The sequence below is a fragment of the Bos taurus genome, chromosome 22, assembly GCF_002263795.3.
Source record: "Bos taurus isolate L1 Dominette 01449 registration number 42190680 breed Hereford chromosome 22, ARS-UCD2.0, whole genome shotgun sequence".
Lineage (NCBI taxonomy): Eukaryota > Metazoa > Chordata > Mammalia > Artiodactyla > Bovidae > Bos > Bos taurus.
In genome coordinates, this window is record NC_037349.1 from 16,251,101 (window position 1) to 16,278,973 (window position 27,873).

At 37.9% G+C, this 27,873-nt stretch overlaps 2 protein-coding genes across 9 annotated transcripts in view; both read left to right on the top strand.

Annotated features, from left to right (window-relative positions):
• Window positions 1-18,934, top strand: part of TOPAZ1 (testis and ovary specific TOPAZ 1) — a 60,820-nt gene extending 41,886 nt beyond the window's left edge. Inside the window, exons 14-20 of one of the 3 annotated variants that reach the window (XM_059879453.1) lie at window positions 892-1,066; window positions 1,794-1,894; window positions 4,819-4,984; window positions 11,065-11,229; window positions 12,931-13,134; window positions 15,266-15,449; window positions 18,385-18,934. In XM_059879453.1, the coding sequence (XP_059735436.1) occupies window positions 892-1,066; window positions 1,794-1,894; window positions 4,819-4,984; window positions 11,065-11,229; window positions 12,931-13,134; window positions 15,266-15,449; window positions 18,385-18,604 (1,215 nt within the window). In that variant the 3' untranslated portion in view covers window positions 18,605-18,934. The remainder of the gene's footprint in view (window positions 1-891; window positions 1,067-1,793; window positions 1,895-4,818; window positions 4,985-11,064; window positions 11,230-12,930; window positions 13,135-15,265; window positions 15,450-18,384) is intronic. The other 2 variants (NM_001252441.1, XM_059879454.1) reach the window with 2 other exon arrangements.
• A 1,415-nt stretch (window positions 18,935-20,349) lies between these two features.
• Window positions 20,350-27,873, top strand: part of TCAIM (T cell activation inhibitor, mitochondrial) — a 38,222-nt gene continuing 30,698 nt past the window's right edge. For 2 of the 6 annotated variants that reach the window (NR_198905.1, NM_001435151.1), the window contains exon 1: window positions 20,732-21,055. The gene's annotated coding sequence lies outside the window, so the exon portion shown is untranslated. Of the gene's footprint in view, window positions 20,551-20,731; window positions 21,056-24,723; window positions 24,934-27,873 lie in introns of those variants that run through there. The other 4 variants (XM_005222455.5, NM_001435152.1, XM_010817455.4 and 1 more) reach the window with 4 other exon arrangements.

Sequence of the window (27,873 nt, forward strand, 5' to 3'; positions counted from 1 at the left end):
TAATTTCTAGAGTTTGACCTATTCTAAAAATCATTCTAGACATAGTTGTTCAGTTTAAAATTAACGTATGTTAGGCTATAATAATCTATAGCTTGGCTTTTCATTCTTATAACTAGGTAGACTCCTTCAGTGCATGAGTGAGTTGGCTTTCTTATCATGATCCATGGGTGATCATATTAAATGGACAGTATGTGACCTGACAGGGCAAAGCCATGGTCACTGTGTGCTCTCCAAGCATTTAAAGTCTGAATAAGAAATAGAGGACTTTCAGGATGACTTGACTTTTTAATTGAAGATCATTTTTATACTCATTCTAGTAATTGTTGATCTAGTCTAAATGAATATTTATATCCTTGAAACAGTATATTTTGTTGGTATAGAAAACTTACTTTAGAAAATAATAGAAAGATGGTAAGTTTACTGAAATTTACTTTGTTGGTCCTTTTGTAGAAGAAATGTAATGCCCAAAATTGTGTGTGGGCCCCAAATCACAAATGGCCAAATAATCGTAAAATGCAGTCTCTAACAGTAATAAAATAATGTATTACTGTGGAGGCAGCTCAAATCGTGCTGCTAGTCATCTCTTCTCCAAAAATCTATCTCCACTGTGTATTCCAGGTTTGGGGATGATGTCATTAAGGACATTAGGAACTAAATAATTAAAACAAGTGTACGTTGACATCTGGAACTTATATAGGCTTTGCCATGGTCAGAAAAGCAAATTGTACAGTAACATGTTACTGCTGTTATAACACTTGCCAGGAAGCTTATATAAGATTTGCAGAAATCATGTCTTATTAATTTCTGTAATGCCTACATGTGCCTACCCCATAATATGTTTGCATAAATAACAGCTTACATTTTTTGTTTTGTTTTGAATAATTCTCATAGCATTGTAAAGAAAAAGGTGACTGGACCAAACTGGGAAATGTATACCTTAACATAAAAATGAGCTGTGAAAAATTTGCAGATTTCCAGAGGTTTTGTGCTTGTATTGCTGAAACACTAACAAAAGACTGTAAAGAAGAGCGACCAGGTGTTCCATTTTGTGAATTTGCTGAAACAGGTAAATGTTGCTGTTTTGGTCAGAGTACTGCATGTTAGGGTGATACAGTGTTCTTTCTTCCTGATTGATAGATTGACTGGGACAGTGTTCAAAACATATAAAGCTCCTAATAGTCTCCATGTTGAAGATAAATTAATATTGCAGGATTTAGATACTATTTCTTCTTTATAAATTTTTCCATCTATTTATTATTAATTTAGATTATAATGATAAAAAAGTGATAAAAGGTCAGTATATCAGATGTTTCATTTTCTTATTTTTCTTTTCATTCAGATTGGTAAAACTATTGCTAGCAAATTATAGTGGAGAATCTGAATTTTGAGATCATTGTTACCATCTTCACTGTTGCAAGTTAATAAAATTCACGTGTTTTTGAGACTTTTCTCTGTGTGTGTGTGTGTGTGTGTGAGCCCTTCACTGCTATATTCTCTATCAGGGTTGGCAAACTCTGTAAAGGAGCAGATAGTAAATATTTTAGGTGTTGCACACACAGCATATGATCTGTGTCACATAGTTTTCTTTTCAAACAACCCTTCAAAAATAAAAACTGTTCTTAGAAGCTCACAGGCTATACAGAAACGGGCCACGGGCCAGATTCAGCCCATGAGCTGTAGTTTGCTGACACCTGGTCTTTGTGGTAGTATCACTAATTCCATATTAAATTTGCCTTTTCCGTCATTCAAAGTGACTATTTCATTTTCTTCCGTGTATCTACTTTGTGTTTCAGTTAGCAAAGATCTGCAGAATAGTGAAGTAGATAAAACTTTGCTGGGAAGAATCGGAATCAGTGCTATGTACTTCTATCACAAGCTGTTGCAGTGGTCCAAGGTACTTCACTAAATTTTTGTTTGGGCTTGGTCTGTAGAGTGTTTGTTTTACATTTTTGTATAGAATATAAGTTAACCCTGAATGTTAAAATTTTGCTGATTATCACTACAGGGGCAAATTGAGCCTCAGACAGTAAATTAATTATTAGGTGGTATTTTGGGTTTTCCTGATAGCTCAGTTGGTAAAGCGGAGAAGGCGATGGCACCCCACTCCAGTACTCTTGCCTGGAAAATTTCATGGACGGAGGAGCCTGGTAGGCTGCAGTCCGTGGGGTCTCGAAGAGTTGGACACGACTGAGCGACTTCACTTTCACTTTTCACTTTCATGCATTGGAGAAGGAAATGGCAACCCACTCCAGTGTTCTTGCCTGGAGAATCCCAGGGACAGGGGAGCCTGGTGGGCTGCCGTCTCCGGGGTCGCACAGAGTCGGACACGACTGAAGCGACTTAGCAGCAGCAGCAGCAGCAGTTAGTAAAGAGTCCACCTGCAATACAGGAGACCCCAGTTCAATTCCTGGGTCGGGAAGATCCCCTGGAGAAGGGATAGGCTATCCTCTCCAGTATTCTTGGGCTTCCCTTGTGGCTCAGTTGGTAAAGAATCCACCTGCAATACGGGAGACCCGGGTTCGATCCCTGGGTTGGGAAGATCCCCTGGAGAAGGGAAAGGCTACCCACTCCAGTATTCTGGCCTGGAGAATTCTATCGACTGTATAGTTCATGGGGTCGCAAAGAGTCAGACAAGACTGAGCGACTTTCACTTCACTTCACTTAGGTGGTGTATTAGGAACATGTGGAAAGGAGGTGGCATGAGATTGACTACTAAGAAGAATCTCAGTATGGAAAATACTTAAGAAGCTGTGCGAAATATCATTTTTACTTGAAGTACCTGTCAATTCAGTATATTTTGCCAACTCCTGAGTATTGGTACTATTGCAGTTTTTGAAGACCTCTCTTAAGATGAGCCCAAGATACAATTAATAGAACTACTTTAAAATTACTTCCTAGGATTCCCTGGAACACTGTTGGTATCTTCATGTCTACCTTTGAGATTTAGCTCATCATAGAAGCAGTATAGCAACTCTAGACCATATTGTACTCAATACCATATTGAGGTATACTTCCCTGAGGTGCGGGTAGAGTGAGAGATTCAATAAAGTGAAGTAAAGGACAGGAAAATCCAAAGTAGGGAGAGAAGTGCTGAGATATGGAGAGTAGGATAGTTGAGAGTGAGGTTGCTATTGAATCAACTATTAAAACATAACTTTTATTCCTTCTTTTTTTAAAAAATTCTTATACTGGTTTATTTCTATGCAGTCAAATGCAGGTGGTTTCCTCCCTTTCGATTCTCTAGTTTTTCTGTTTCTTTTTTTTTTTTAATTTGGTTTTTTTATTGACGGATAATTGCTTTATAGAATTTTGTTGTTTTCTGTCAAACCTCAACATGAATCAGCCATAGGTATACATATATCCTCTCCCTTTTGAACCTCCCTCCTATCTCCCTCCCCCCATCCTTCTTTTTTATGAAGAGGTTGTTTCACAATTGAAATAATGTTTAAGGACATTAAATGTGTACATGGTCACTCATGTACATATACAAAATTCAAAATTTTTTTAAAGAAGAACATTTTAAAATAATCATTGTACAGAAGATCTCCAGTTTCCAAGCTCTTCAAGAGCACTTATTATATGATAAACCTGGACTGGACAAAATGTACTTTGTCCCCCTTCTCACAGTCTAGCTTAAGGTCTATCATAGCATTAATTTCTTGGGTATTTAATGCTTGAGAATTTGAGGACTACCTAGTAGGGAAGTTGTTTTTAAAGCTCAGACTGATTCTGCTTTAATTTCAGAGTATATTTTAATTTTATTTGGTTGTTTTTATTTAAGATATAAGTGGTTGGTGAATTTGTGCCTATATTTTAATTTTAAATGTTCACTATCTTATTCAGAATGAGTATTTTATTTGTTATCTTACTTAGCTGAATTTTTAATGAATTGTAAATGAAAATTTTTAATAAAGCTTCCTTTATGAACATAAAAGTAAAACCATTGGAATTAAATTTAAGGTATCCCTTGAAAAATGCACTCATTTAATGCAGTCAGATTGAAAGTGCTTTGACATCATAATATGGATCTGACTCAAAATAGCGTATAATATAATATGAAACAAGAGTCTGTAAACTAAAAGCCAGATCTGGCCCACAGCCTATTTTTATACTACTCATGAGCTAAGAATGTTTCTTACATTTTTAAAGGCTTAGAAATTTAAAAACAACCACAAAGAATATGCAACTGACCAAATGTGACTTGCAAAGCCCAAGGTATTTTCTATCTGGCTTTTTATAGAAAAATTTGGCTGACCCTAATAGAAATAATAACACATGTCCAATTTCTAATGTCTACCCTAGAGACAGTCTTTATGTAGACTATGTGAAGCTATTAGCCTATTGACTCAGAAAAACAATTTTCAGCCAACAATTTTATCCCTTTTTTCCCCACTATCATTCTTTTTCTCAATTTTATATTAAGTTATCTTTTCATTCAGTCTCCCTCCTGGGTCTCAGGGTGATCAGCATAAGAAGAGCAAGAACATATAATGGGTAGTTTTCCACTTTAAGGCATGAAATCTTTTTGCCAAATGAGGTCTTTAGAAAGGAAGCTCACTGACTAAAACAGATGAAAGGAGATCCACTGAAAGGAGGCCCAGTGGTTAATGAGGCAAAGTCCTGCTTGCTCCCCTTCCCTTTCCGTTTTCATGGCTGAGCTGGAAAGGGCTTAAGGAGAGCGTCTTGAAGCAGTTTGATAGCTATCAGTCTCGAATGATTCAAATTGCATAATTACCTTCTATATAATCTTCAGTGACTTTGTATCTCTAATATTCTAAATGATTAACAATCAGTGTTCTTTTTTTTTTTTTACTCTAGGGAAGGAAGGTCTTAGATAAACTATATGAATTAAAAATACATTTTACAAGTTTAAAAGGACTTATAGGGCCTGAGAAGTTAGCACCAAGATGTCAAATTGTGAATATTGCAGCAGAAATTTTTCTAAAAAGTGGAAGCCTAGATGGTGCCATTTGGGTATTAAGGGGTAAGTTCTGATACATACCAGCATGGAATATTTTGTAAGCTTATTATAAATTCTTGGATTTGTAATTACCTCAAGTTGATATTAAGTGGTGGGTGATAATTTGGCCTAAGCTCTAGTGTTCATGTGGGTAGGAAAGGTTGTTGTGTAAAATGAAAGGAGAATGTTAACCTAGCTTTAAAGAGAAACTGTATGAACCTTTGTTGAAAAGTTAGTTGTTACTTTGGCCTCAGCACCAGAGAAATGCTTTACCTGATTATCTCAGTTAACCTTCATGGAAACCCTATGAGTTTGAAATTATTATAATCCCCATGTTACTGATAAGAAAATCTTGTTAGAAACAATAAGCAGCTTGCCCAAAATGACATAACAAGTAAGATGTGGAGGCCAGATTTAATCCCAGACAGCCCAGCTTCAGAGCCCAAGCTTCAGCTGCTGACAGAGGGAAATCCTGATTGCAATCTGTGTAAACCCTATGTGCCAACAAGCTGGCTCCAAACCAAGACAATAAAACTTGTTTTCCCTAGTAAGTCAGTTCGTCTAACAGAAATTACAATTACAATGCAGTTAAGCCAGCAGAAGCAACTAAGGTCAGTTGGGCATGAGGTAAATATAATTTAGAGAGCAAAGTAGTAGCACAGCATCTAATATAGCTTTGGCTACTTAGACCATCAAGCAGATCTTATTTGATAAAATGGGATAAATAAGAATGAAGATGGAGAAGGAAATGACAACCCACTCCAGTATTCTTGCCTGGAAAATTCCATGGACAGAGGAGCCTGGTGGGCTACACAGTCCATGGGGTCGCAAACAGTCGGACACGACTGAGCGACTGAGCGAGCAACCACCTAAAGGAAAGCAAGAGCGGCTGGTGTGCAATTCAGTGGCAACATAGAACCAGTGAGTGATGACAAGGACCCATGACTGCCACACACAGCTACTCTTGGCGCAGGAACGTGGAAGCCACCATTCACAAGTCTATAACAAGATGATTGACAACTGGAGGTAATTTCCAATTCATCGCAGCCCACTGGGTCCCAGAGTGATATCCCTGGCTCTTGTTCACAGGACTTTCAATGTATTATGGATATTAACCCTGTGTCTATGATGTGTTTTCCCCAGTGTTCAGAGTTGCTATATATGTAAATGAAGCCAGTAAGGGTCTGGATCGTTAAGAAAAGGTATGGTACGAGGGGAGAGAAGCCCGTTTGGTGACCAGGAATGGCAACATAGAATGGAAACAGTTACTACAAAGAAGCTGGTGCTTTGGAAGGAAGAGCACCTGGGATGAGTGTCACAAGCACGCGTTTTTACAAGGATCTAATGACATGAAGCAGATGAAGTCCTTGATGAACCACTCAGTGCTGTGCACACCAGAGCTGGTGCCAGCTTTTGCACTTCTTATACACGAGAGAGAAATAAACCCTCTTGTTTAAAAAAAAAAAAGAATGAAGAAACCTCAAGAATCTCAGAGTTTAGGTAGAAGACAGAATAAACCTATAAATAAATAAAATTGAAAGCTTTTGCACTTAGACACAAAACTAGCATATGTACATATTTATCTATATATAAAACACCTGCATTTATCAAATGCTGAGATTTTATGGAATATAGAGGTTGTGATTAGACTTTGTGATCAAAAGCTTGTTGGAAAAGGTTTTCTTCAATTTAACAAATGTAGCCAGTGAAGTTTCCTGGGAGAAAGATTAACAAAAATAGAAGGGTACAACACAAAATACAAATATACAAATACAAAATAGAATGTTTATAAAAAGAGGAAGTAGAAAAATGCAAGCCAGAGTTCACAAGCTCCATGAGAAAGAAAAAATGTGTTAAGAAATGGAAAGGGTAAAATAGTTGGTAAAAATGGGTATAGGTGATCATCTGCCTAAAAGTTTATGGCAAAACCAGTCTTTCTCTAACTGGAGATTCTGGGAGAGTTTGTGGGAAGGGTATGGAATGGGCTATGGAGATTTAGAATTTTTACAATTTTGATGTTTCAATTTTGAGATTATATTTTTTAATTCTGTCAATTATCAACACAAGATTTTCTTTTGCAGTGACCTTTTCAATTGAAAGTCATTTTTCATAAGTAAAATTTTATTTCTTCTAAAAAAGGATCCACAGAAGTATGTTAAGTTGTTGCCAGAACTTTTTTGTTCTTCACAGGATTCTGCAGTGAACAAGCCGTTGTCAAGAAAGGAAATACAAGTGGCTTGATCTCACTTGTAATAACTGAGAAATAAATATTAAAATCCTAAGCACCTGTCAGACCAGCAAAGATTAAAGTTTAGTGATATGCTTTTTGTGAGGGTATAAAGGAATGAACCTTCACACAGATTGTCTTTAGGGGCTTTTTGACAAAATATCTGTCAAAATTTAGTAATGCATATTTCCTTTAATCTATTAACTCCATTTCTAGGAATTTGTCCTACAAACACATTTATTTCTATATTTGAAGGTATGCACTATAAGTTATATGAAATCTCTTTTTTTTACCATCAACAATGATAACAAAGAATTCCAGATAACTTAAATTTCCATTAAGGATGTAACAGTTAGTGAAGCTGTGTAACAGCCATATGATGGAGTAGAATGAGTTAGAGCCACAAATACTCACTGGAATGATCTCCAGGATTTATTACCAAATAAAAAAAGGAATGTCCTGAATGGTGTACACAGTATGCTACCATTTGTGTAAAAAAATTTTTTTAATGGATACGTTCATATTTGCTTTATACCCTTAAAATAGTTGCAGAAGGATGCATAAGAAATTGTTGATGGTGGTTGCTTCTGGGAAGAAGAATTGAATGTTTGGAGGACAGCAATGAGCAGCAGATTAGCTTACGTATTTTTCCTGTATTTTTCCCTTTTAAAAACATGTGCAATTATTACCTACTAAACTTTTTTAAAGAAGGGGTTTACATACACTTCGTTTGAGAACTGTAGAATATCTTACACGTTTTTATTTATTGTGCAGCAGACTTTTTGGTGAGAAGTACTCCATTGTTTTTGACTTTTCATGTGTACACTCTCACATTTTGAACTCTTGCTCAGCACCTTGTTTCCTGGCAAATGAGCAACAAATTCCTACCTTGCCTTATACCCTTACCAGCATTTAAAAAAAGGGGAACAAAACGTTAAAACCACAATTTTATAATCAAGGTTTGGAGGCTGAAAAATAAGTATCTTTTAACATTCTAGAATACAAATTTTTGTTTAAAAAAAGTTATGCTATTTGTTGAGAATCTGCTCTTAAATTTTAAAGTAACTTTTATTGCCTTTATTGGGCTTCTCTGATGGCTCAGACGGTAAAGCGTCTGCCTGCAGTGCGGGAGACAGGGTTCAGTCCCTGGTTTGGGAAGATCCCCTGGAGAAGGAAATGGCAACCCACTCCAATACTCTTGCCTGGAAAATTCCATGGACTGAGGAGCCTTGTAGGCTACAGTCCATGGGGTTGCAAAGAGTCGGACACGACTGAGCAACTTCACTTTTACTTTTTCTTTCTTTTATTGCCTTTATGTAAGTAATACTTAGTCATTATAGAGAAATAATAAGGGATAGATAAGCAAAACTGATGATAAAAAAAATTCTTACTTAGCCACCCATCCGATGTTATAAATAACACCATAGTGTTGCTATACAGACTCTTTTATATCTTGCATTTTGTTTAGGCAGAAGTCTTTCCTTGGACATTTTTCTGTGAAAGGAAATGTTCCTCTCCAACATCACTTAATGGGCTGCATAGTTTTCCATCTTATGAACAAATATAGATAAACACAGATACATAGATATGTCCATGCATCCACTTTTCTTGAACTAGCTGGTTTTTAATTGCTATGATAAACAATAATCCCTTCTAAACATCCCTGCTAAATCTTTATTATGCCCTTGGGGTAAATTCTGATGGAATTGCTGGGCAAAAGTAAGGGCAGTTTAAAGCTATTTGGTAAATGTTGGCATATTTGCCCTTAGTGCCATTCAGATTTGCAGCAAATTATTTTGAGTTTATTAGAAAGCTTCCCTTTGTGAGAAAATCCTTAGAAAACTATTGCATAGGTACCATATGTACAGCCTGTCCTGTTAGGGCCATGGGTGTACATTGACAATACAGATGTTACTCCCCAGTTTCATGGTTTTTAGTTATCTGACAAACGTGCATGTTTAGGTAAACCCTAATCTGGCTGTTCTGAATATTCCATTCTAGGTTTTAAATATGTGACTAGAATTCAAAAGCACTCTACACCTTTAGAAATTTGCTAATTATAGTCATCTTACCAGCGTTTAAGTTATGAAACAACCTTGGCACCTTTGAATATTATTATTTTTCCTATCTCTTTGCTAGTTTGATAGGATAAAAGTGATAGTCACTGTTTCATTTTGCATTTAATTGCTTATTACAGAATTTAACTATTTTTCTTTTTGTTTCCATTTTTACTTAACTCTTTTGTGAATTACTAGTTCATGTTCTTAGTGTCTTCAGTATTTCTCTTCATTATTGATTTAATCACTTTACAAGTAGGTTAATGAAGGTGTCTGTGTAAATGAATTAGTAATAGTAGAGCACTAATATTTGCTTACTCCTTGGAAGGAAAGTTATGACCAACCTAGATAGCATATTCAAAAGCAGAGACATTACTTTGCCAACAAAGGTCCATCTAGTCAAGGCTGTGGTTTTTCCAGTGGTCATGTATGGATGTGAGAGTTAGACTGTGAAGAAAGCTCAGTGCCAAAGAATTGATGTTTTTGAACTGTGGTGTTGGAGAAGACTTGAGAGTCCCTTGGACTGCAAGGAGATCCAACCAGTCCATTCTAAAGGAGATCAGTCCTGGGTGTTCATTGGAAAGACTGATGCTGAAGCTGAAACTCCAATACTTTGGCCACCTCATGCGAAGAGTTGACTCATTGGAAAAGACCCTGATGCTGGGAGGGATTGGGGGCAGGAGGAGAAGGGGACAACAGAGGATGAGATGGCTGGATGGACATGGGTTTGGGTAAACTCTAGGAGTTGGTGATGGACAGGGAGGCCTGGCGTGCTGTTATTCATGGGATCGCTAAGAGTCGGACACGACTGAGCGACTGAACTGAACTGAACTGAATATTTGTAAAATGTTGCCTCGTAGGTAGTAATCAAGTCTGCCAGTCAAGTGGGCTCTAGTAATTTTAAAACAAGCTCCTGGTTTAAAGTTTTCTTCTCCATACTTAAGGCTTTATTTCGGCATTGTATACTTGAATTACCAAATCTTTCTGTAATACTTTCTGTATTTACCATGCTGGAAAGGGCACAAAAGCATAACTCCTGCTCTTAGTCCAGTTGAAAAATAATGCAGAAATGTGATTTGACTGTTACATAACAGCATTTCATTATGAGTCCCATCACATGTATAATGATTGAGGGATTAGGTAAATAGTAAAATACTGACATTTCTACCATGTTAGCACCTCGGTATTCTGCACTACAGTCTGCCACTGTTTTTCTCAATGTGAAAATTGGCAGAAATTAAGGAACTTCAGTATAGGTAATACTCTCTCTTTTTTTTTAAGCTATGTGTTGGTTACCTAAGTGTTCTTTTTATTATTATGTTTTTATTATTTATATATGTTAGATGTTAACTTGTACATAGCAAATATTTTATTTAAAAAATTTTAAATAGGCAGATATTGTGGGGAAAAGCTGTTCCCCAAGAATACCAAAACTAATTAAATTATGTATTCTTTACTGTAAAATTGTTCAATTTGTCCACACAAATAATATTTTACAGTATAACATATACACATTATAATCTTTAACATCATATAAAAGTAATCATTAACTTCAGAATCAATAACTGATTAGTACATTTAGAAAAATGAAGAATTAGTAAAAAGATTAAAATAACAGTGGTCATTAGTTTGCATCTTCTTAGAATGCTGATCATCACTATATACATTGTTGCTAATAAATCTGAGCTGTGGTTATCTTTCTGAGTATGCATATTTCAGTTTTGCCACTTTCTCCAAAAGATATTTAAAAACATTAGTTGTGATTATACTGTTAAGTAATTTTCATGGTGTAAAGTACTTGTACTTTTCCTTCTTGTAAGAGTCTGAGTGGATCATTAATACACCAGTATGGCCTTGCGATCGACTGGATGTGCTCAATCGGCATAATCTGCTCTGTACAATCGCACACGAAATCTTAGCGAAGAGTCTTTACAGACAGACATTTGAAGTTTTGCAAAATCTACCAGGTTTTCAAAATTCTCAAGGTACGTTTTGTCAAAGTCTAGATTAATTATCTCTGGCCCATCTGGTATTTAATAAGAAACAGTTCTCCACCTGTCTTGGTTGAATTTTATATTCCAGCATATATTTTTAATGATATTTGTTTTTGTAAAATGTGCTCTCTGCAAATTGAATATGCTTTCCTGATGGTTTAAAAAAAAAAAAAAAGAAATGTTTATCTTTGGGTTGTCTGTCAGCAGTTCCTGAAAGCAGCATTTCATCATTCCCCTTTTCCTTCCTCTGTCAAGTCATCAGCAAACAAGTAAATTAATCACATAACAAAGATGGAACTTAGTCTCCATTGTAACATAGAAAAACATGGAATAAATGGAGGAAATACAGCAGATGACAAGTTCAAAGAAATAGATGCCCACGTGGGCAGTGGCAGGTAGTGCTGAATGCTTGCAGGTCATAGGTCAATAGCAGGAGAGAGTCCATGTCAAGGGAAACAGCAGAAGCTTTGGGTCAGGAATGAGCTGAGCAGTGGGTTCAGGGCATGGGTTCATGTTTAATGAAACGTTGACTTCTCCCCTCAGTGCTTTGTCAGTCTCCATTTTCCCATGTATTCCACTGAGATTCTGTATTGTCATTAACATTCTTATGCTTTTCTCCCTCTAGATAGTAAGGTTCTTAAAGTCAATGAGGTTTTCTTTATTTTAGTATCTCTGGTACAATGGTTGCTGTAGAACTAGCTTTTGATATACAGTTATCTTAATAATGAAACAAAGTAATAATAGTGAGATTGATCAGATAGTTGTGCCAGATTTTGGAAGACCCTGAATGGCAGGCTAAAAGAATTTACTTTTCTATGTGTTGGGGATCCCCTGAGTTTTGGGGTCAGGGAATGACATAATGAAGTTGGTATTTTAGCAAAGTTCCTCTGGTATAAGGTAGGAAGATAAATTTCCTGATAAGGCCTGGACCACTGAAAAACCCAAAAGTAATAAAGACTGTGAAAGTGAAAGTCACTCAGTCATGTCCAACTCTTTGCAACCCCATGCACTATAACAGTCCATGGAATTCTCTAGGCCAGAATACTGGAGTGGGTAGCCTTACCCTTCTCCAGGGGATCTTCCAGCCCAGGGGTTGAACCCAGGTCTCCTGCCTTGCAGGCAGATTCTTTACCAGCTGAGCCACAAGGGAAGCCCATTAAAGACCTAGAGTCTAGGTCATAGACCCACCTAATTGAATTTAGCGAATAAAAGAGTTGGAAGTCTCCAAGGTGACTTCACTTTCTTTTGAATGAAAGGCAGAAAGGAGTAGACATACCCAAGAAAGGAGGGTTTTTTGTGTTTTTTTTTTTTAATTTGAGAGTGAATATTTGTGAGTGGTGGTTTTATTTTTAGTAACAGGAGATGTAAGTCTGAGGTCCACGCTATAGATAGAATGCAGACAGAACCATACAGATGCAGTCACATAGGAAACCATGGACAGGGATGTTAATGCAGCCTCTATGGTCACATTCCTTTCACATCCTCCATTACAAAGTGGACACACCGTTTTGCTTTTGTTGAATGCTTTATTTTTGTTAACTTAGTGTATAAGATGATTGCATTTTGGTGACTGTGTCTCCTACAGTAAGTAGGAATGGGCCAAGGAGAGTAGAGAGGAAACGAAGGGAGTAGAAGAGAAGTTTGAGAGATCAAAGTGGATCAGTTTCATTTTATCAATTTTTTTTTTTCCAGAAACTGTGGAGGTCTCACAGTATAGCCTACTTTTTAATAAACTTCTAGATGCCTGTATAGAAAGCAACAGCCTCGGTATGTCATCCTCTGTAGCAGAATTCATGATTTCAAAGAGCATCCCTATTGATTTTTCCTTTCTTAGAAGATTAATTACTTCTTTAGGAAGGAGTTGTTTATGGCTCAAAGCCAGAGCCCACTACAAAAGTAAGTTACATTTTAAACTTTAATTTTGATATATTGCTTTTGAATTTGATTTTCTAACCTGACATCTATGTATAATATTCACAATGTGACATTAAATATATGAAAAGGTCGGTTTATACATGTTTAAAAACAGTGGTCTACACAGATTTGTGCTCTTTTGAAACCTGTTATGTCTCTTATTTCTAATTACTATATTTTTATTTCTTTGCATATTGGCATGTCCACTGGAGGATATGAAAAGGAAATAAATGACAGAATTTGAACCAGTTTGGTGTATTTTATAAATATATAGGAGTAAAACAGTTGGTAAAATGAAGTTTTAGGAATGTGTACTTATCCCTGACCTTTTTGGTTAGAATATTTTAAAACAGGCACACAGGAAGTACAGAGGCTGTCATTACTGTGCAACATGATATGTGATGGGTTTTCACATGGCTCTCAGCAATAGAACTTTGTTCATCTGTTAACAGTTGTTCTTTTCTAACAAGTAAGCCTAGAAAAGGAATACTTCCTCCAGTCCCAACCTCCTCGCAGGTATTTTAATTAGAAAACAATGCTGTGATCTACAAAGGAGTTCTTTTCTGCCTTCATGCAGTGGTTTGTCATAAATGTCCAATTCTACCACCACCATCTGTATGACAAACATTTGAGTACCTTCTCTGTCACTGTTGTGCCGTACGTGTCAAACATCCCAGCCACCCCATCGGCACCAACAGAAACCTCTCGGAACTGGACGTGTTTCTCATGTTGCCAGCTGGGATCAGTTTAGCAAGTGGTAACTTTTATTTCTCCAATGAGATGTGAAAGAAAATATTAGTATGCATTGCAGATAGTAATATTATATATTATTTGATATTCTTATGTGTGTGCTAGGGTCATTATGTAAAATGTATTTCTTATTGCCAGTTACAATAAAAAGTTTTGAAAACTGAATTTTTTTAAAAGGATGATCAGAAATCTAGAGGCAAGGTGGAACTGTTTGTTCATAACACCTCATTTCAATTTTGTGGTTATGTTTCAACTCCTCATACTCTCTCTGCAGAATGCTAGAAATCACACCACAAAGTATGTAAGTTACTATTAGCTATACCTTCTTGATTTTAGTTTTTAGAATTGATGTTAATGAGATTATTTTTTTCCAAATAACTGTTTGATTTGGGGAAAATGCCATCAGAAGGCATTTATGTATGCCACAGAAACAAATTATTAACTTGGAAACATTTAACTGAGATTTCTATGATCTTTATGTTTTTTAGCCGAAGATGAAATTTTGTATTAAAACAGCTAAACTTAACCATTAAAAAATTTTAATTAATAGCTTTATTAAGATAAAATTCAAATACCACACAGTTTACCCATTTAAACATGTACAATTCAGTAATTTTAGTGTATATACAGAATTGTGCAACCATCACCACAATCAATTTTAGAACATTTTTATCAAGCCAAAAAGAAACCCCATATGCATTGATTCACCCCCCATCCCCCCAGATTCTTTCAACCCTGGTAATAATTTATTTTTAAAGACATTTTTTTAAGCAGTGTGTTAAAGCAATTAATGCCTGAGTACAATTCAGTACTTTTCTTATTAGTACTTTTCCTCTTACGTAAACACACCTATGCCTGATTTTCATATGCAGTGAAACTTTAGGGACTTAAACAAGTGAGGTTATAAAGAGTATTTTTGTTGTTTTTTTTTCCTAATGTACCTGAGTTATAAAATGAAATGAGTAATTTATAGTCACTGGTCAGTCTTCAGAGCATCACATTTCCCAACACTGTTGACATTTAACATATCGATGGAACTCTCTTTGGATTTATCTTCACACACAGGTTAACAAACACTTAAAATCACATCTAGTGGAAATATTTTATTATGTTGTATTGACTATGGCTTAAAGTAAGTGGGCAGTTTCTCGCTTCATACTTAATATTTCAAAAACATTTTACAAAGAATGATCTCAAATGTACTAGGATAAGCTCACTACCATATAATTTAATGTGATAAATCTGCCTCTAATGTGAAGATTTATTCTGAAACAAAAATAATTATCACCTATAGATATTTTGGAAGCCTATGTTTTCACCTGTTGGAGTTTTAGTAAAGTTTGATCTATTACTTGATTTTCAGGTGCTCTTTCACTGGGTTGCTACCCACCACTGGAAGGAAATTTGTACCGAAAACTTCTCCTGATTCCATCCTATTTGTCTGAAATTGAAATGCTTTTAGCTATTGAAATCTTCCTGGTATCTAATGCTAGTAGTATTCAGAGTCCTGGAACTTCTACACAGATGCTGCAGATAGTTTTAAAAAGGTTGGTTGAAATATTTCTAACTGCATCCTGACAGTAGGTCATCCCTACACCTGCCCTAGGATGTAAACATTTTATCTATTTGTGTATATATATAAAGCATTTGCATATATATATATATATATATATATGTTTATATACTTGTGCATGTGTGTATTGCCAAACTTTGGTAACACGTTGAGAAAGGATTTGACCTATTTGAGATTTAAAACTAAGTACCTTTCAATAAACATTTAAACAGTTTCAAAGATCTTGTTAGATAGCCAAAGAAATGGGTCTTCTTTAGATATGGACCTTTGTTCTTTACTGGTGGTTTTCAGATAGGTACCTGAAAGTTATTTTTTTTTTTTGGTCAACATAAAAGATGTAAGAACCAGGTCTAAAAGGGAAATACATAATCATTTATTAGATTCAGTCAAGAATCCTGTTGAAAATAAAGCCATCAGCCTAGTTTCAATATTTTAAAATGTTGTAAGAAGTGCATGAATATTACTTTGTGGCTGTTGGACCAGAGTGGCATCCTTTCCGATCATTTTGTTCAAAGTCTCAGGATGTAGTTGTGCACCATTCCAATTTCTTGTCAGCTTTATCCAGGAAACTTGTAAGATAAGGGTCTCACAGGGCTCCTGTTTGAGAGTATCTTAACAAGAATTTTACTTCAGTTTACTGGTGTTAGAAACCAGATCTTCAGACTGAATATTCTGTTAGCTATCTCTTAACAGTGCATGTTATCCCAAAACTTAGTGGCTTAAAATGGCAGAAATTATCTTAGTTCCTGTGGGTCAGGAATGTTGGGGGACCTTAGCCAGATGGTTCTGGCTCAGAGTCTCTCAGATCCTGGAGTCAGGATGTGGTCAGGACCTGCAGTCTGCCACCTGATAACTTCACTGAGGTGGGAGGATCCATCTCCCAGCTGGCTTACTCATGCCTGTCAGCAGGAAGCCTCAGCTCCTCACCACACAGGCCCCTCCATAAGTTCCTCAAGTGTCTTCATGGCACGACAGCTAACTTCTTTCAGAGTGAGTGGTCCAGGAGAAAACAAGGAGGAAGCTACAGTGCCCTTTTTGACCTTTGTGACCAGATCTGTGAAGGCTCTGACATTTCACCTATTTGCAGGCTATCAGTGAGCCTGCCACAGTTTCACAGGTCCTGGCATAAGACACAAGACTTGTGGGTTGGAGACAGGACTTGATCACTCATGGCACAGCAAGCAGCAGGATTATCTGCAGATTTGCATCTCTTCCTCTTGTTCCCAAGTCCCACACTCGAACCCTCATAGATACCTGTACATGAAGTGAGTTCCATTACAGGAGAGGAATTCTGAACTTAGGGTCCCAGATCTTTTCTAATGGATTATCAGCATGCCTGCCCCTTTGCTTTGCAGGTAGTAAGGCTGTCTCCACCTTGTAAGGCTGTAAGCAAACCTGTCTTTGGCTCCCGAAGGAGAAGCTATCTTTGTCTTTCAAAGTTGTTCACTGTAGTAAACATCCTTAAAATCTGGAACAAGGGAATAATCAGTCTCTGCTGTCAAAATTTCCAGAAATGCAAAAAAAAAAAAAAAAAATTTCCAGAAATGCAAGAGACCTGAAACATTTTAAACTCACTAAAATTAGTTTTTTTGCTAGAGCTCTTTTCTGAGGGCCTTGTATTTATGACTGTGCACTACAGTAGCATGAGTTATTCGCATTCCCCATTATCCTAATGAGGGTTTGGTTTTCTAATAAGTTTCCATTCCCCACACATATGCAGTCTCTATTCATTATTGAATGTAGAGGGGGTGGTATTTGTGACACCAGTCCATAACTAGTGACATGCCTAGAGCCTCTGTTTTGTCCAAACCAATGTTGTTTTCTCTATTATCATACTGAGCCCTGCTTTGTTACATTAACCTCTGAGAGAGAATTTAATTCATCTTCAGACTCAAAAACTGCACGTAGTTGGCATATGCCCAGATTTCAGACACTAATCCTAAGCTAGAATGTACTAGAAGCTGCCTGACCGATCTTTGCTCCCTGTGATCACTGATTCCTGTTCCAAGTGGAAGTCCTCACTCCCCCCACTCTGTGGGTCACACTTGGTGCTAATGCAGGTACACTTACACTTGGGCTTTGCTGCCGGACCCTCTGTGTGCCCAGGGCAGGATGCAGGGAACACAGAGGAGAAGGTGATGCCTAGTAACAGCTATATCTCTATTTTATATACTCTTACTCCCTATCCCACAGGAGAAATAGCTATAATGCATGAGTTTTTTTTTAATTTGGAGACTGGTAGAAAAGTTAGTTTAAAAGTAAATTCTGGAAAAAAATAGTAAATTATAGCACTTTAATATAATATAGCACACAATATAATACCTTTAATCAGGACTGAAGAAAATAACTGGAAATTGAGTAAAGGCATACAGCAACTATTTCTGTTACCAAATGTGAGCTTCATATTAAGTATATACTTACAATTGAAAATAGTTGTATCAAGGTAAAACATGGAATGTTATTATCTCCAAACTTGATTAAATTTAATATTACTTTATGCATTATAATAATTAATTATGCAGTTATTAACGACAAAGAGAGACGTAATAAGTTGTGTTCTAGATAATTGTTTCCAGACTGTGGGTTGTAGCCTGTTTGGGTAGTGAAATCAATTTAGGGGGTTGCAACCATTTTATTTTAAAAAATAAACCAGAATAGAATATAAGGTCATAAGAGTTAAGTCTTGTTCTGTAAAACTTTTAAGTTTTTATGTAGCAGGTTTATACTGGGTCACAATATAAAGTGTCTTTATTACTGTGCATCATAGTCAAACAAGTATGAAAGCCACTGATAGAATATAGTTGATGATTGTCATAGCTTAGAACTAATACACGTAAATTACTATCTTTTAAAGAAACTATATAGCTTCCTTTTAGAGTTTCTGACTTTGTGAGGTGTTCACTTTGTAGATCTGAAGAAAACAAATCTCGGAGCAAGGATGATTATCAAGCTGCAGTGGAAAGATTAATTACGGCTGCTCGTATATCAGATCCAAAGCTTTTCATTAAGCACATGACTGTCAATGTTAATAAGGAACAGGTTTATAGTTTGGAACAGTGTTCTGCCCTGAAATGGTTGAAAGAGAATATGAAGTGGGCCGGAAAGGTTTGGCTTTTCAATAACCATTAGTTATAAAGGCTTTTTTTTTTTTTTAAGTTCAAGTAATCATTGTTGAAAATAAAAGGCAATAAAAATAGATAGTTTTCACTATATTCAGCTTTTGCTCTTTATTGATGTGTAGTATGTCAGTAGTTTTCAGACATTAAAAATTTTGATTGATGTATGCAATTTAGAAGTTTTCCCATACTGCAAATGATTTTTGAAATTACTTCTTGACTTCTCTTTAGGTAAACTCAAGAATGGTGCAGTATTTAATAAGAGGGAGACATAAAGGAGAAAATATGCAAGCAGGTGTCTGAAGCTTTCAGAACAACCATTAGGGGCCTAAAGTAAATTTGGTGAACACTCAGTCCAGTGTCTAAAGCTTGTTCTACATTTTTACTCTAGAGTAGTAAAAATAATACTGGAAAATGACTCAAACACTAAAATTCCAGAATACCTTCTGAGTTATACCAAAAATTTTATTCTCTAAATTTTCTTTCAGTGTATCTTAAAATACTGTTTCTTGAAGATTTGTAATTTATGTACATTAGGTATGAATAAAGACAACAGTATTTTAAACAAATATGCCAGAACTTAAATATCCAAACAAGAATTGTACCTTTCAAACTACCTTAGGAAGTTTAAACTCCTTTTCTGAAGCCATCTGCAGAATCTGCAGCAGTCATTCTCCAAGGTAGTCATCTTCAACCCTTGATTTGATACTTCAAACCATAATTTAAATCATTTAGAGAAATGTTTGAGTAAGGGGACTGATTTAAAAAGAATAAGTGGTGACTAGGAGGACTGAAAGTATTTCTTAAAGGAGTTCCCAGAATATGTAATGGCAGCATTACTGAAGTAAGTCTATAACCTCACAATAATAAAAAAGCTAAAACCTAGCACTTAGCAAAATGCCTTACTATGATAAAATGTAGAATGAATACCCTCATGAATGGTATATGGTAAGTGAGGCAGAAGATGTCCAGAAAGAGGCCCAGTTTTCCAATATGAACAAACTGGGTGACTAATCGCCATCACTGAAATTCAGCACCTAGGAAATAAATTGGGTTTGGAGATTATTACCATCAGTTTGAAGTACTTTTGAGGACAAGTGAAGAACAGTAAGTGGACAGGTAGAAACTTGTTTTTTCTATAGCTGGTAACTAAAACCCAAAGAAAAGAAAGAAATATGAAGCCATTTTGATGCTGGTGGCAAGGTTGGACTTGAAAGGATGAAGATGCAGAAGATGGTAAATTAAGCTTTTAGGGAAAATGGGATTGGGTGGAACGGACCACAGATTGACCAGATTGTTTCTAACGAATGAGTAGTCAAGAACCCTTAGGGCTGAAACAAAGGGAGGTCTTGGGTTTTTGGGTTTTTTCCCCTACATCGGTCAACAGTACCAAAAGATAGGAGAAAGAGGAGAGCGGTTATAGTATTTGCTTTATTTCATCTGTGGCAGTTTATGGGAATAACCAAAGCCATAGAAGCGAAATACAGCTAACAGTAAAAACCCCAAACTGATAGTGGAGAATGCTCAAGGTTTCAAAACATCTAGATACCGAAGGGGCCAAAGTCAAAAATGCAAATCGGAGACAATAAATTGTTTTCATTGGTATTTGTGTAAAGGAAGTCAAAGGATACTCAGTAAGACCTTTAAATCTGGAGCTGTCAAGTGAGAGTCGTCTTAAGGCGACAGACCCGCGCACTCTGCGGACTGATCCGCCAAGCCAGCCTCCTCCCCTCCCAGGTTGAAGGGACCCGGGCCGGGGCGGAGAGCAGAGCCAGCGCATGCGCGCGCTCGGTCGCCCTTCCCTCCTTGCCCTCTACGGCGACCCTCGAGCCAAGCCTGGCTACCTACCGCCCAGTCACCTTCCGACTCCCTACCACCTAGTCCTTCATATCCGTTAGCACTCATTCGCGCCTCCTAAAGCTTTCCGGTGAGTGCGCACAGCCTCCTCCAGGCCAGGAGGTAAGAAAACAGAGGGACTGGGGGCTTCTACGCTGCGGGAAGGCAAGCGATCACCGGTTCGCCGACGTCACCGCGGGGCTGAGAACCGCTAGGGTTTTAACCCGCGTCCCGGGCTGCGCGCAGGCGCCCCAGAGAGGAAGGCCTGGCGCGCTTCAGCCAATGAGAGCGCGACCTGCGGCCTGTCCCCGAGCCCCGGCTCCTCTCGAGCGAGCCTCGGCGCAGGGTGCTGACGGACTGGCAGAGCAGTACGCGCCTAGATGAGATTTCAGGGGTGGGGGCTCACAGAGCCCTGGGGGTAGGAGCCTGTCAGAGCCAGTCGCCAGGTGGGGCGAGAGCAGGCGGGAGCGGCGGGAGCTCGTTGGGCGGGCTGGCACCCCGGTGCGCATGCGCCCCCGCGTGGCCCAGCGCGTCCCGCACAGTCCTGGAGGAGCGACCGTCCTTCCACCTGATACCTAGTGGAAGTGGAGCAGGTCAGAGCAAGCCCTCGCGGAGACTTGCTAGAACTGTAAGCTGCAGGACCGAAGGGACTCCGTTTGTACTTTCAGGCTGCTCGGGGCAGAAGCGGGGTAGGGGGGTGCGGCGGAGGGGGAGTGCGGCTGAGCGGGAGTGCGACTGAGCAGCAGTCAGAGTCACCTTAGCTCGACGTGCTAACTTTTGAACTCAGGCAATACCAGCGGCCAGCGTACGCTTCGCATCTGTGTTAACTTGTTTGAAATGAGAAACTTGAGACTATTTATATTTTGTTTCCGCTATCGTATTTCCCCGAAGTCTTTGACTTATCATAGGAAAATGTTATGATTCAAATCTCAGAGCATAAGATATACGAAAGGAAAGCTTTAAAAACCTAGATATTTTACTACAATTTATTAATTTATCTAAAAGGCTTCCTGCTTTTGCTTTTTCTTTGCTTTTCCCCTTCCCTAAGAAGTATTAAACTGAAGAGCGATGAAAAATTGCCTGCTTTTATCTCTCCTTGATAGAACATACTACTTTTTAAAACCGTAGAAGATAGTTACTAAGGAAAGCCACAGTTTAAATGAGAGTAAACCTAAGGATATTAACCTCGTTAAAGGAAATGACTTTCAAATAAAAATTATGCTACCTGACTAAAGATCAGTACTAAAACCTCTTTGTGGCAAACATGGTTTCTGTCAAAAGTAATTTAAACAAAATTTTTAAACTACCCATAATTTGACTTTTCCACCTATTTAGATAATCTATTTCTACTCAATTTGATTTGAAACTGCCCAGATTTAATGCCTCACTTTAAAGAACACAGAATTTGGGTTAAAATCAGAAATTTTCGTGTTATGAAATAGACATAGAAGCTAGGGTTGTCACTATTACGTGTATTACAGCAGCCATTTACTATGGTTTGTAATTGAATTGCATCTTTTCTGGTCTTCCTCCCACGATGCAGAGGATACTGGCTCAGTGGAAAAGCTTTCCAGAAACCCGCCTTTCTAAGTGTAGCCCCTGGGAGTTCCCCTTGGCACTTTGTGCATTGCTATGTCATTTCATTTACTGCAGTGTTTTATAATCATCTGCTTGTGTCTGTTTTTCCAATTCCTCCCTCTCTCCTAAACTGTACACTTTTGGAGTGGTGGAGTTATCTTGGTATTTTTCTATTCCCAGTGTTTAGATAGAGCCTGGTACATAAGTGTTTGGATAAATACCTGTTGATGAGCTAGGTAATTAAGGCCCTGAGTTTCTCCCAAGTGTGGTAAGAGAGAGGGATGTTTTAGTCATTTTGGAAAATTCCTGAGGCCTTTTCCAAATGGAGGACTAGTGGGCCAGGTGGAATGCGTGCAAGATCAGCCCAGGTATGAATTTGAAGACCATAATCCTGCCGCTGACCTGGGTGCCTCCGCCTTCTGGACTTATTTCTCACTTGCAAACGGGAGCCCCCGGCTCTGCCCTTCAGTCAGCTGATAGTGATTTGATTTTCTGTGTAGCTGGTCCTGTAGATCTGAATCTTCTAGTCTTCTTAGCAATTATATTTCTCATAATAAATTTAAAAGTTGATCATGGGAGTTGTCAGCCTCTTACGTTTCATTTTCCCAGGGCCTGTTTATTTCTGGCTGAAGTGATAAAATTGGGTGTTTGGTCTTGAAAAGATGAGAACTGATCCAAGATCTATGCCACGCAAAAAGGCAGGCAGCCAGCCCTGTGTACCAACCTGCTGGCCTATAACCTTATTTCCACTTAGTTGTTTTTTTTTTATCTCAAGAAGTAGGTTAACCATACAGGAAACAAGGAACAAGGTCAAGCAAAACTTAGAATCTTCATTTGATTTTGAGCATACAATTGACCATATAAAAATCTTTCCCTCAAATTGTACTGAACAGGTATATTTAAAGAATTAAAGCTTAAAAGTTTCCTAACAGACCCCTCAATCCTGTAAAATGATAGAATGCCTAAAGGCAGTGATTCTCGACCCTGAATTTGGAGAACCACTACCCTAAAGGATATTCCCTGTTTTCTTTTTCTTCTCTTTCTTCCCTTGTGTGTGTTACCCACTCAGTCGTGTCCGATTCTTTGAGACCCCATGAACTCCTCTGTGTGTGGGATTTTCCAAGCAAGAATACTGGAATGGGTTGCCGTTCTCTTCTCCAGGGGATCTTTCTGACCCAGGGATAGAACCAGGTCTCTTGCATGGTGGGCAGATGTTTTACCATCTGAGCTACCAGGAAAGCCTCTTCTTCCCTTCTTATTCCTCCTGTTTTTTCAACAAATGGGTCCTGATCTAATCACGCCTTCCCCATCACTTAGTTGTCAGAGCCTGCTCTTAAAGGAGGGCTAATGGGAAATAATTTTTTCCAGTAATTTAAATAGGAAATGAACATCTTAGAATTGTAGTTTGGTTGAGTGTCTATCAGAATTATTAAGTAAAAATCTTTCTTATGTACATGGGCATTTTCCTATAAAAATATGAATGGCAACCTTTGGGGAAGGGAAGGATTGTTGGCAAAAGGAAAAGAAGTCACGTTCCCTCTCATAATGCCTCTGCACCTCCTAGTTGCAAAACACTGTCTTTAAAAAGCCATGTTCATTCATTGAAAAGGCAGTTGCCACAGCACAATACACTTGACTTTACCCCCATCGGTTCCTTTGCATTTTGAAGAGAGAGATGCTACTAACATGCAAACTTATATTTCTATACTAAGCAAGTGCTTTCCAGCATTTTAAATGTGTCTTTCAACATTTTTTCTTAAATACACAGCACAGATAACTTCAGCCTAGTGAGCATCAGATAAAGCTCAACAATGCTACATATATTTGTTGTTGTTTCATTTGTATTAAACTTATTATTGGTAGTATTAGAATTGAAATTTGTTAAAATTATTTTTTATTTATTAGTATTAGAATTGTAATTTTTCCTTTTTATAAAAGAGACAAATTTCAGTTAAATATTTAGTCATTGAATAGACTTTTTAAAATTGAACTATAGTTGATTTACAGTGTTGTGTTTCAGATGTATAGAAAAGTGATTCTTTTTCAGATTCTTTTCGTTTATAAGTTGTTAAAAAATACTAAGTATGGTTCCCTGTGCCATACAGTGGGTCCTTGTTTATCTGTTTTATATATGGTAGTGTGTATATCGGAGAAGACAATGGCACCCCACTCCAGTACTCTTGCCTGGAAAATCCCATGGACGGAGGAGCCTGGTGGGCTGCAGTCCATGGGGTCGCTAAGAGTCGGACACGACTGAGCGACTTCACTTTCACTTTTCACTTTGATGCATTGGAGAAGGAAATGGCAACCCACTCCAGTGTTCTTGCCTGGAGAATCCCAGGGACAGGGGAGCCTGGTGAGCTGCCATCCATGGGGTCGCACGGAGTCAGACACGACTGAAGCGACTTAGCAGCAGCAGCAGTGTGTATATGTTAATCCCAAACTCCTAATTTATCTCTACCCCCCACTTCTCCCTTGTTAACTGTAAGTTTGTTTTCTATGTCTGTGGGTCTGTTTTCAGTTTTGTAAATAAGTTCATTTGTCTTTTTTTAAGATTCTACATATAAATGATATTATATGGTATTTGTCTTTCTCTGTGACTTGACATTTTCTGCAATGAAGATAAAGTTTCTGACTTAACTACTCCTGCCTAGCAGACTATAGTATTGTGTTAGCTCACAATATCCTCTCAGTTAATAAAAAATTTTTCTATTTCAGTTTGACATGACAGTACATGTTATGCAGGTGTTTCTGCTATGACATAAACGCATTCCTGGAAACCTAGACATTCTTTAAGATAATATACTAATCAAGGTTCATCGGAAAAAATATACACCTCTCAAAAAACAAGACATGTGGGAATCTCTAGCTGTTTCATTTGTGCTATTGCAGCTCCCCAGGTTGCTTGATGAAGTGGAAAATGCAAAGGTACTTGAAGTGACTAACCATCTGCTTCTTAAACGAAAGGAGGGAACTACTGGAGGATTTTCAGGGGTTTTTTTTTTCAGGGTTTTGTTTATAGCTAAAACTTTCTTTGTAATAGCAGAAAGCCCACCACTGATGATCTTAATCATTAACATGGTGGGGAAAATGCATGTGATATAACATCTCACCCCTGCTGACCAGATGCACATAAGCAATGTTAATTCACATTAAAGAAACTTTTTTTTTGGTAGCAGAACAGACTGCTCTTAGATCATCTGTTTCATTTATTAGATGAGGAGCAGACTCAGGGAGGTGAAACAACTTGTCCGTTCTCACACAGCTAGTCAGTGATGAAGTCAGGAATTGAATATGGGTTGCAGACACTCCGGGCTTCCTGGGTGGTGCTAGTGGTTAAGAATCCACCTGCCAATGCAAGAAATGCAAGAGACACAGGTTGCAGTACACCCCACTCCAGTATTCTTGCCTGGAAAATTCCATGGACGGAAGCTGGCAGGCTGCAGTCCATGGGACAGCAAAGAGAGGGACACAATTGAGCATGCGTGCTCGGAGACTCCAGCCTCCCTAACCATCGTGCAGACTGCCTTCCCCAACAGCGTCATGTTCACTTAAATTTGCCTTGAGTTGGCCTAAATCAGCAGCGTCCAATAAAAATACAGTATGAGCCCCAGATGTAATTTAAATTTTTCTAGTGGTAAATCACAAAACACAGTTAAAACCAGATTGTGTTTTGCTTTTAAAATAGAAACAAGTGAAATCAATAAATTATCATTTCAACAGCTCATCAGAATCTAAAATTCTTAATGTGATACTTGGCATTTTCTCTCTGTGCCCCCTGCCTTCCCCCAGAAGTCATATTCATAACCACTGGACCCTGGGAAGTCCCTGTTTTGTTTGTTTTGTTGTCTTGCGTTGGAAAGTGGGCTGCGGAGCATAACTTGGATCACCTATTTTGCACATCAGATGGAAGGCATTGTGATTTCTTGAACTTATAAGATACTGCTGCCGCAGACTGTTGAAACAGGCACGTTGTTGTTGCAGCGGGAGGCCTATGTGCTTTCCATTGTTCAGTACTTAGGACTTTTCAAGAAAAAGCATGGTGGTTAGAGTGTGGCTGCTTAGTGTTTTCATCTGTTTCCCATTCGTGTTCTTGGGTGAGCATATGCCTCTAGAGTATTATTCCTCATTTCTTATCCACAGTTTTAGCTCATTTTATCATTTTTGCAGTTAAGTGGCATAAATGTTCTTAATATGAAAAATGAAATATCGTCGCGTGTGAATGTGAAGGACTCTTTTCTTCTTGAACTCCACTGGGACCCCAGTCCAGGGCTATCACTGGACAGGTTTCCCAGGGCCAGGGGCCTGTCTTAAATACTCAATGAACAACACACCTGTCATTTTTGTTGTTTAATTTTGTATGCCAGCAGCATTGTTTTTGTTTTTGTTTTTAATTTTAAGAAAATACTTTACATGTTTATGGTAAATAAACTAGGAAATATAAAAAGTAAAGGGCTTCCTAGCCTACACCTAGAGAGAGCCAGTTTGGGGTTGGATATGTATAGTCTTCTGGTCTCTTCTTTGCAAACTTTAAGCCTTGTACCTGTTCTCTCTTAACTAAGTCGCGATTGTTCAGTTCCTTGTTTATTTTCGGTTGCACTGGGCCGTCACTGCTGCGCACGGGCTCTTTCTAGTTGCAGCGCGGGGGCTGCTCTTCTCTGCTGTGCTCAGGCTTCTCGTTGCAGTGGCCTCTTGTGGAGCATGCGCTCTAGCTGCACAGGCTCAGTAGTTGCAGCACGGACTCAGTAGTTGTGGCACAGGGCTTAGTTGTTCCAGGGCTTGTGGCATCTTCCCAGACCAGGGATTGAACCTATGCCCCCTGCATCGGCAGGCAGATTCTTATCCACTGTATCACCAGCAAAGTCCTGTTCAGTTAATTTTGTGACGATGTTTGGTAAGAATTCAGTCCATCAGGACAGCACTGAAACTTGAATAAAAACGATTCTTCTTCCCTCATTATGTCTCCATTTAATCTCAGAAATCTTCCAAATGGTAGGAATATTTCTAGTATCTGAATTTATTACAAACAAAATAGCAAGGTGAATGGTTAAGTAAAACCTTTTTAAACATTTAAATGAATGCCTATAAACACATTCTGTATCCAAGAGGGTCTTGCCACACCAGTCAACCAGAAAATAAAAGGAAACATCGACTGTTGTTTGCAAATGCACTTTTTAAGTGGGTAATTCTTGACTTTTCTTTAAACTACATCTTCTGTTAGTGGCAGTTATGCTTCATTACATTCCCTTGGTTCAGATACATTAACTGCATTATGAAAACATTTTTTATTTTAAATTAATTTATTATTTTTTAATTGAAGGACTATTGCTTTACAGAATTGTGTTGGTTTCTACCAAACATCAACTGAAAAATTTTAAACCATTTTAGTGCTTAAGATTTTGACAGAATAGGACTTGAGCCATGTGGTGCTTTGTTTTGAGGGAATATGCTGCTCCACATGGCTATTAAGAATGGAATAGTGTAGAAAGCTCCAAGCTTCATAAGCCAGGGGAAGAAAGGAGAAAGGATTTTTTTTACCTGGTAATTATCATGTGAATAATAAGTCATTTCAAGACTTTAATAAGAGATTGCTCAGAGTTTTTAAAGTCACTCCATCAGTTGACACGGGAACGATAGTATAGTTGAAATTTTTGCTGAAGCTCTGAATTATTGGAAAAGTTCATGTGATTAAAATCATGTTTCCCCTTTATCTGCTTAAACTTAAAAAAAAAAAAAAAAGCTTTGTTTTTTAGAGCAATATTAGGTTCACAACAAAAGTGAGCAAAGTACAGATTCCCACTTCCTCCCTACACACACATAGCCTCCCACACCTGAGTTGTACATGTATTACAATCAATGAACCTATAT